The sequence below is a fragment of the Pelecanus crispus genome, chromosome Z (assembly GCF_030463565.1).
Source record: "Pelecanus crispus isolate bPelCri1 chromosome Z, bPelCri1.pri, whole genome shotgun sequence".
NCBI classification, from domain to species: domain Eukaryota; kingdom Metazoa; phylum Chordata; class Aves; order Pelecaniformes; family Pelecanidae; genus Pelecanus; species Pelecanus crispus.
In genome coordinates, this window is record NC_134676.1 from 32,346,926 (window position 1) to 32,356,513 (window position 9,588).

The following is a 9,588-nucleotide window of genomic DNA, read 5'->3' on the forward strand; positions in this document are numbered from 1 at the left end:
CTGCATAGCAGAGCATGGTGTATGTTTTACAAAAGATAGGGAGAAAATGAGGGCTAATCTATAATAGCATGAATGGTTGGTACTGCAACTTCAGAAGAAATCACCTTCCAGTTGCTGGTGTGGACTTTATGGAAATGTGGCAGGATGCCTGGCAGAGTCACATGATTAAGTTGCATGGGTAGATTACACTGAGGTTGTGCAACAGATTTCGTGTCCACTAGAAAGATCATGGAAATAAAGAAGGATAGCTTCTAACACAGATCCTTGCTGATAGATCCTTGATCCTTCTAATACAGATCCTTTCTGAACTCCACAAGCATTCCATGACTCTGCTTTCAGTATCACAAGTGAAAATATTTCCCTGTTTGGATTCTTCTACTTATTTATGGTATGTGTCATGTTCTTCTCACACTAATCCATCTGGTCAGGCAAGATTTACTCTTATTTGATATTTAATAATTATGATAGCTATCTGCTGGGGCTTTGATTATATATCCCCTTATTTTTGTTCTATCCTTTTACTCTCAGTAACATGTATATTTTAAAAAGTCTCATCCCCAATGTTATGCAAAATACATACTCTGCATTCTTAATGTACCCCAAGCTATAAAAAGAGAGCAGATCACCTCAAATGTCCCACATGAAGCTAATCCAGGGACCTAAACATGAATGTGAAATACGGTTCCATTCTTTGTTCAGTTCTTCCCTCTATGTCTGCGTGCTTCTAGGTAGGCTGTGTGGAGAAGTGAGCATAGCACGAGACTGAGGACAGTAAATTTCTTTGTAGTATTAACTGTGAAACACTGTGATGGCTACACAATGAGTGAAATTTAACCCGGCTCTCAGGGCAGTACAGGATCTTTGTTTCTGCATCCAAGAGATGGAGATACTGACACTAATATTGTTTAGTAGCTCCTTTCTCATACATCTAAAATAATCAGTTTATCACACAGTAAATAGTGGCATCTCAGTCCTCTGATAAAGGTACTCAATCAGCTTTCATTTATATTTAATAAGTCTGCTTAATGTAGTTTGCATATCCACCTTTATGGTAACATAAAGGTCACCTTTAGCTGTGACATCAAAAGATTAAGGTCTAAATTTCCAGGAAAAGTCCTCTAATTTTGGCTGCTAACTTTGATAAAGCTTGAGCCTGACTTTCTGATGTACTGAGAGCTCAAAGGTGGAAGCAATCAGGAAAGTGCAGCACCTGAGAAAATCAGAGCCAGAATGTTTCAAGCTGAGCCACAAATGAATGGGGAAGTAAAATTAAAATCCCTCTCCAGTAAGCCTAGCTCTGGGGAAGTCTAAAATTGCTCCTCCTCTTCTTTACTTCCTTATGCTTATTTCTGGATCTCCTTCACTATTTTTTCAGATGATACCATATGTTAGCATGCTTTATTCAAAGTAATTCTTCCTTCTTATCTATTATCTCATTAGTTTTTTTATAAATGTTGGCCCTGGTTTCTAGTTTTTTTGCTTTTTAGTTATGTAGATATGTATGCAAAAGTACAAACAATAGTTTGCTTGTTACTGGCACAAGAAGATACTCTAAAACTGGACTTTCTCCTTTTGCATTATTTCAGGGCTGTTGGTCTACTGTCAGTAATACAAGGTTCTTTGAACGTCAGGCACTGCCACATGCAAAGTGAAAGAATTAGCAGCACTAAGTCTTAAAATCTAATACATTCTGAAGCAAACTTTAATTTACCCACCCCAAGATTTCCAGTAGCTCACACTGAGTTCCAGCTATCTTCTGGTCTTGAGGTTAAAGAACTCAGATAATAAGTATCTTCAGAAAAGTATGCAAAGCAAAGTTGAAACAAAATCAGGGTTAGCAATCTTGTAAAGTAGATAGGCAGTAGTACAGGCAGTTAAAAAAGTCTGCTTGTGCATATTTATGAAGCTCTCCCACATGTGAGAAGCCAACTGCAATTGATTTCTATTATTCACGGGTAGAGTTTCAATGTTAAGTTGTTAAAAAGCACTGCCCTGTCAGACTATTTAAGACGGCCTGCAAGCTACAGATCCTGAAACCCTCACGGGTGAAGTTGTGGAAATACCTTCTTTCCCTGCATTGCCACAGGTCAGTGGTTCATATTCCATGTGTGTTTTGTTGTTCCATGTGGGTTGTTTTAATCAGGATTTTCCTTGCTTCTAGTGGTAGTCTAGTGTTTGTTTTTATTTTTGCTGATTTTTAGCTGCAATGGGCTTTGAAGGCTAGTATGGCTCTAATCCATCTCAGCAGCAGAAGGTAGTTGTTGCAAGTTCTGATGCAATTCTACTTTTGTTTCAGGTCCACCTGAGAAAATGTTCCAGATCCTTACAATGCTGTTGCTGGAAACACAGATCTATGTGGTTTCAGGTGAGAGAGAAACTACCTTTCAATTCCACCAGCAGAACCAATGCAGCAAATACCACTACGGCTTCAGTACATGGGCTTCAGCACCTCCAGTGATACTTGCATGAACAGCCAGTGATGCCTGGAGCCTCTGCTTTGCAGCGTCTCACAGAAGGCACTGTGCACTCATTGAGCACAGGACAGATGCCCACCACTTTCCACAACTGGGCTTCTTTAAAGCATAGTGAATTGAAAGCTGAGGTGTCCAGCATTAGCAGGCATGGCTATAAGAGGGAGGATGACCAAAGCAACCTAAACCAATTGTAAATTAAACCACCTCAGTGTGAGGCAGAGTGAAGTAAACCCATGTGTATTCCCCTGTCCATGCCTGTAGTAGGAGCAGCTTGGATAAAACCCAGAAGGGGCTTGGATGCTTTTCATACTTTTTCCCTCATTACAGTTGTATTAAAGTGAATAAACAAACTTTGCTAAGAGGAATTGAAGCTTTCCCTCTACGTATTTCACAAACACATGAAACAAAAAGAATGCGTAAACAGTTGCATGAACTTCGCTTTTGAATGTCACTATCAACCTTTCCAAGTGCTTCTGAACTAAATCTACCGATATATGGTACGTCCAATATAGAAAGTAGTAACAAGGGATATTGAATGATGTGTCATAAATAACTCTCCTTTATCAAGACACTTTAAAATGGTAAAATATTCGCAACAATATGAATTCCAGATTTGATGAATGGCTAGGAAGATTATTTTGATATAATTTCAGTAATACTGTTGCATATATCTGAGAAGACACATGGGATCAAATTATATTCACATGGTCCCAGGCTTGTGGAAGACTGTAATTGCTACACAGCAATTCTTCCAAGTTACACATGCTTATCCAGTGCAACTCTATTTGTCTCACAGGAGTTACACTGGATTTTCTCTTTGCAAAGGATAATGAAATTAGATTTACTATTTCCACAATTAACTGTTGCCTTTACTAGAATCCTAGGATATCTAAGATACAATCATAGTTTCATAGAAGTGTTCCCTGTGTAATCACTGACTCAGCCTGAAGTTATTTCCAAAATGTGAAAAAACTCTTGCTCATTTTGCCCTTATCTTTCAGACTCTGTAATCAATGCAGAATATAGATGATTCGCTATAAATACTACTGACATGGTAAAAATGTTAGTGTGAATAGGGACAAAAAATGCTTAAAACTTTTAGTCAAAACAGTAACCATATGCCTGACTACATGACACCTTTTTGCCCAACTTTAGACAAAACCAGAACATATTTTATTGAATACATTTAATACAACAAATGAAACTGGTTTCTTTTCCTGCCGTAGCTTTGTTTACAGTTGAAGTTCCTCAACAGCTATACATTGTGGAGTATGGGAGCAATGTGACCATGGAATGCAGGTTCCCTGTTAACGGCTCGTTAAACCTAGAACTCCTGACTGTTATTTGGGAGCAAAAAAGGCAGGGCCAGTCGAAATCAAGAGAGGTGTACACACTCCGCAGTGGGAAGGCATTCCCTCCGTCCCAACATCATGATTACATAGGAAGAGCAGCTCTTCTGCAGAGTGAACTGAAATTGGGACGAGCTATCCTTCAGATCACCGGTGTGAAGATCACAGACGCAGGGTCATACCTTTGTCTCATTGACTACCAGGGTGTGGACTACAAGTACATTACTTTGAAAGTAAAAGGTTAGTGGCTGAATTGAATGTAAGTATATATTCATTGAGATGTCTCTACTGAATTCCTACAGGCTTACAGAAATTGATTAATTTGGAGGAATTTATCGCTAATTCTCTCACCAAGACCCTGTGCTCAGCCCCCAGGTGAACCGCAGCAGTTGTCTTAGTGGTGGCTAGTCTTCGGTTCAAAGGCTAGCTGAGCTTCTCCAGGAGAAGCCTGTGCCAGACAAGGAGAGCGACTGTTCCCCCTCCACCCTTCATCCCTCCTCCTTCTTCCCACACCCTCTTCTCCAGTGCCCCCACCCCCCACCTCTCATTTGACCCCCTGCCCTGTTGGGCCACCTCTGGCCATTCTGAAAAGTTTCTCAGAGGTGCTTTAATTTACTTACGAGCCCTGCTGCAACTACCCAAGTAGCTGGGAATTCCCTGAGTGACTGCAGCTCCTAGAGTAAGGACATGTGATTTTCTGTGTTTGTCAAAGCTAAATGGGCATTAGTAATAAAGACATGCGTTACTGGATAGCATGATAGACCAGTCCTTTGAAAGGCCTCTGGTGTTTCCCACTAACTGCAGTAAGCCTGTGTGATACAAGGCAGCATTCATTTCCCACCCTGGCATTTAAATAGTGAGCTTTGTCAAACACAAACATGAATACAGCCATTTTTAAGACCCACATTTGTTCCTCTGAACTGTCCTCACAGAAATTCTAAGTTCATTTTGTTCTAATATGATGAAAATATCACACTAGTTTATAAGCTACGACAAAACAAATATTAAAACCAGCCTTTTTCTTGAAGTGGCATATTCAGAAAGTGAAAATAGAGTCCCATGAGACTTCACTTGTTTCCTCTGTATTAATAAATTATAAATTCAGTGTCAACTGCTGCCCACCAAGCCAGGAAACATGAAATTGCTACTCTACCCTTGATTGGTCTGGTGGTGGACTTGGTAGTGTTAGGTTAATGGTTGGACTAGATGATCTTAAAGGTCTTTTCCAACCTAAACAATTCTATGATTCTTGTATAAAGTAGTGGAGTAAGTTCTGTCACTGTAGGTGTGAGAAGGACTGAATAACGAATATTGATTTGTTCTACAAAACATGCTTCATCGTTTCAAACAAGCATACCTCAGATACAGCCACAGACAAAATATGGCATTAGAGGGAAGAAGGGAAAGCGAACTGGGAAAATTACTATGGTTGCATGAAGTAATTTCACTCAATTTCTTCTTATGCAGCATCCTACAAGAGAATAAACACTCAAGTAATGAGAAAACCAGGTGAAGACAAGTTTGTTTTTATGTGCCAGTCAGAAGGTTTTCCTCTGGCACAGGTTTTCTGGCAAAATGAGAAGAACTTCAATCTCAGTGGCTCTGCAAATACTACCTATACGCTGACCACAGATGGCCTCTACAATGTCACCAGCATCCTGACATTCAGACCAAATATGAGTGAGAACTACAGCTGTGTGTTCTGGAATAAAGAACTGAATGGAGAAACTTCAGCTCACTTTTCCACTTTAGGTTTGTATCACCTTGAACTTATACAAGACAGAGAGTGTTTGTACATATATCGTGTCCTATGATCCATCACTGGAATTCAGTTCTAGAAAACAGTGTGATATTGATGCTCTGGAAAAGAAATAAGTCAATATTATTTATACCTTTGAAGCCTCAGCTAGCTTGCACTCCAACAAGCCAGTCTGTCATATTTCTGTATATTTTAATTTTAGGGTAGCTCCCATTATTTGGCTGCCAGTGCAGAGGAAATTCTTTAATCTGCATGTGTGTCTTCCCTGATCTAGAGTCCTAATTAATTGTTCTTCAAATGGGATACAGATAAATTGCAGTAATGCTCACTCAAATGCCATAGAAATGAGAGATTTGACTCATTTTCTCTAAAGCTTCTTATAGTAATATTGCAGAATTAATTATTCATAAAACGAGTGTAAAACACTACGTTGATAAATTTTAAGAACCTTTTGTTCAGAGCAAGACTTTAGAGAATCAGAAATGATAACTTCATAAATGATGCCTGTTTTGTAAGTTATAAATTTACTTTCTTTTCATGTTTTGACAGCTTTAATGAGTACACAGTATAGCAGACAAAAATCCCTGATCTTATTTATCGTCCCCACATGTGTGATGGTAGCTGTCCTTTTTTCTGCACTAATAATCTTTCAAAAGAGAAAATCATTCAAGAACGGGCAACCCAAAAAAGGTACATTTTACTTCAGATAGTGGATATTCTCACTTATTCTTTATTTTTCCTGTGAACAACCTTTTGGAAATTTTAGTAACCCTAGGCACGCTTGTGTGACTTCGGTCACACTTTATTTCTAGATGTGCTCAGTTCTAAAATAAGATCTTGGATTGTTTCAGTTCAGTTTTATTTTCCTCACCTTGTTACTCAAGTGAGACAAGGTATATGGGAAGATATAAATTTTTATTCTGACCAGCTGCTGTTCTGTAAAGAACACAAACAAGCTTTGGCTTGGGTAAGGATGACTGTAAAAACATAGTTTGAATGGTGTTTTCTTCATGGCTACAAAGACATTGTAGCTCCAGCATATGACACAGAATTTATCTTCAATCTCCATTAAGGCTGTATAACTAAAATGGTATGCTGTACTGGACTATTATGAATAGCGTTTCTTTCCTTGTTTGCAGGTGCAATAGTGGAAAAGTAATAAAGCAAACAGGCTATTATTCTAGTCTTTTCTTGCATATGAATTGACTCCAGTAAACTCAGACAAATGTATTTATTGTCATCAAATGAAAGTCTTGCTATTAAGGACTTCAGAATTTGGTTCAGAATTTGTAAAAGACAAGAAGTATAGAGATGTTTATGTATTTGGTATGAGTTAATAGTAAACTTAAATGTACTTAAAGCTCAGTTTAATCAAAAAGTTTGTTGAATTGTATTGTTTCTTTCAAATCTATAAATGTTTAAGTTAAATTTCTATATATTTACTTTAACAGACAGGAAAAGAAAACTGAACCCTAACCTGAAAGATGAGAACAGTAAGACACAGAGTTTTCTATATTTATGTTTACAGCTTTTTCTTTCTTACAGCTAAATTATTTATAAATCTGTAGATGGCAACTTAAATAATGTTACATTAAAATAGATGCTAGTTTTGACTTTAAATTCAACTTTTCTTCAATTTTCTAAAAATGCAGTGTCTAACATTATGATTTTCTCACAGGTGATGCAAAAATTTATAAATATTTGTTCACTTTCACTGAGATACACATAGCTTGCATACATAGCTTGGTATACACCTCTGTATACTAACTGCAGTTCTAGTAGCCACAGCTGAGTAGGATACACACAGAAAGCTGGTCGTTTTGGAAGACATCAAGATTTTTGTGGTAATAGGTTGTTATACTTCTGGCTCAGGCCACAGGTTTTAACAACAAATAAAATGATACCTCCTTTATCTGGAATATTAGATCATCCACTGAGCCACTTCTTGTCTTACAAGTATGTGACTTTCCTAGACATCCAGGAATTTTTACATTGCAGAGGGAAGGTAATACCTAAAAAAGTATCAGGATGCATATAACTGTCCTGTACCAAAATTGAACTGAAACAAAAAAAAATCACCATAGAAAACTACAAAGCAATATGATAAGAAAGCTCTTAAAACACCGACTTACATAGATCCGTTTTGTCACCTATAAATACAAGTCTGATAGGTTAACACATTGTCAGGAGAGAGGCTGTGGCCAGTGTTAGGTACAGTGGTACTGGGTTCAGCTGTAATTCCTTGGTGTCCAAGCAGACCCTAACACAGCCTATTGAGGCCAGCCCTGAGGCTGCCTAATGTGCTCCAGCAATATCAATGATTCTCCACCAAGGAGCAAAATTGGAGCAAAACTGTGATGCAGCTGACCAAGCATCCTGAAGAAACAATACATAGCAGTTTCTGGACACATAGGCAGTTTTGGGCTTTTCCAAGGACAGGATTTACTTGAGAAGCCACCCATGTTTCTCATGGCTAAAAAAATACATCAAGAAGTCACCAGCTTAAAAAATAACTTCTGTAGGTGAAATGAAAACTAGGGATTGGATGCAGATGGCATGAATTCACTGATTCCCATATCACCTCAGATTACAGTGCTTGCATCTTACCCATAGCTGTCCAATTCACTGCCATTGGTAGATATTACACTCAAAATGACACTTCCAGAAAAACACTTTCACTTTTCAGAAATCAGCACTTGCTGTAGTCAAAGGCCCTTTCTTATTTTTCATGTGATGGTGTGAAACTTCAGTAGAATGTGCAAATGAACAAAAGCTCAAAGCAAGCAGCAATCTGGAGGACAGCGTTGGTGCATGTCCAGACATAATTCCAGTGCACGTTGTCTGAGAATGGTGTGGCTTCACGTGGCTTTTTGTATTACTGTTGTAGAATTTTTTCACTTTGTAGGCCCTAGCCTCCTCTGTGCACTTACTGAAATGAAGAAATTAAAGGAGAGCAGGCTGCTTTTTGTGGTTTTGTTTTACTTCTTCATTTTAATGACCGAAAATCTTTGTGCAACATGCAGTAAGTCATATGACAAACATTTATATTTCTCAGCATCATACATTTTTAAGAAACACTGGAAAGAACCTTTTTTCCATGATGAGTAGGTAGTTGAAGCACAAAAGCCACAGATACTTTACCAGAGAGCCTTGGAAATGACCCACATGGCCCTCATTACAGGAACAAGGATTGTTCATGTTATCATTTTAACTTACAGCTCAAGCTGTATCAGCACTGAAGATGTAGGACATTTGACCTCATCACTGAAGTTCCAGTTCTGCAAACAATTATTCAGATGCACAGATTTTACTAACAAGCATTCCCATGGATGCTATCTAGCCAGATTTAAGTTTTGTTATTTTATTTATATGGCTGATAGTCAGTGACAGCTTTGATGTAATAGAAAATTCAGAATTTGGACCACTGATAAGAGGGAGAGAGAGAATTATTCCCTCTGAACAGATTGTAACAGGATGTCTTTGTAATTAATGGCAGATTTAAGGAGCCATTGTAACTTCAGCATGGCCCAGAAAAGCTTGCATAAAATGAAGGTCTATACCTTTCACTCTTTACCACTCAGTTGTTAAAATCAGGCTATTTATTTGCTTAAATTATTGCAGATTTTTAAAATAATACTACTCCATTTTCTTTCTTTAAGGAGATGATTTTAACTCTCAAACTGAGGCTTTATACTTGTCAACTGTCACAGCTTCAAGAGACAGTGGGAGTGTGGGTCTGTGAAAACTTTTCATCTCACATGCCATAATTTGCACTTTTTGTACCTGGTTTTGGGTACTTCAAAGGAAGGCTACAGCACTTTAGCTTTGGGATGAACAGTGAACTCACGGGGATTTATTGGCACTGCGGCAATGGAAAGCTATGCCTCCTCAGATACCATATCTTGAAGTTACTGAGAATTATGCTGTCATGAAATGTGGTTTACCATTGTGAAGAGGTTATATGAGTGCCTTTGATACACTTTACTTTTGGACTTACTGTTGCTCA

The 9,588-nt window shown here is 38.2% G+C and overlaps 1 protein-coding gene across 1 annotated transcript; it reads left to right on the forward strand.

The window, feature by feature from the left end:
- The first annotated feature begins 2,310 nt into the window (after positions 1-2,310).
- Positions 2,311-9,324, forward strand: LOC104026572 (programmed cell death 1 ligand 2). Its single transcript, XM_075726992.1, has 6 exons — positions 2,311-2,365; positions 3,701-4,063; positions 5,291-5,575; positions 6,132-6,272; positions 7,034-7,075; positions 9,242-9,324. The coding sequence occupies exons 1-6, from the start codon at positions 2,311-2,313 to the stop codon at positions 9,322-9,324; spliced, it is 969 nt and encodes a 322-aa protein (XP_075583107.1).
- Positions 9,325-9,588: the final 264 nt, after the last annotated feature.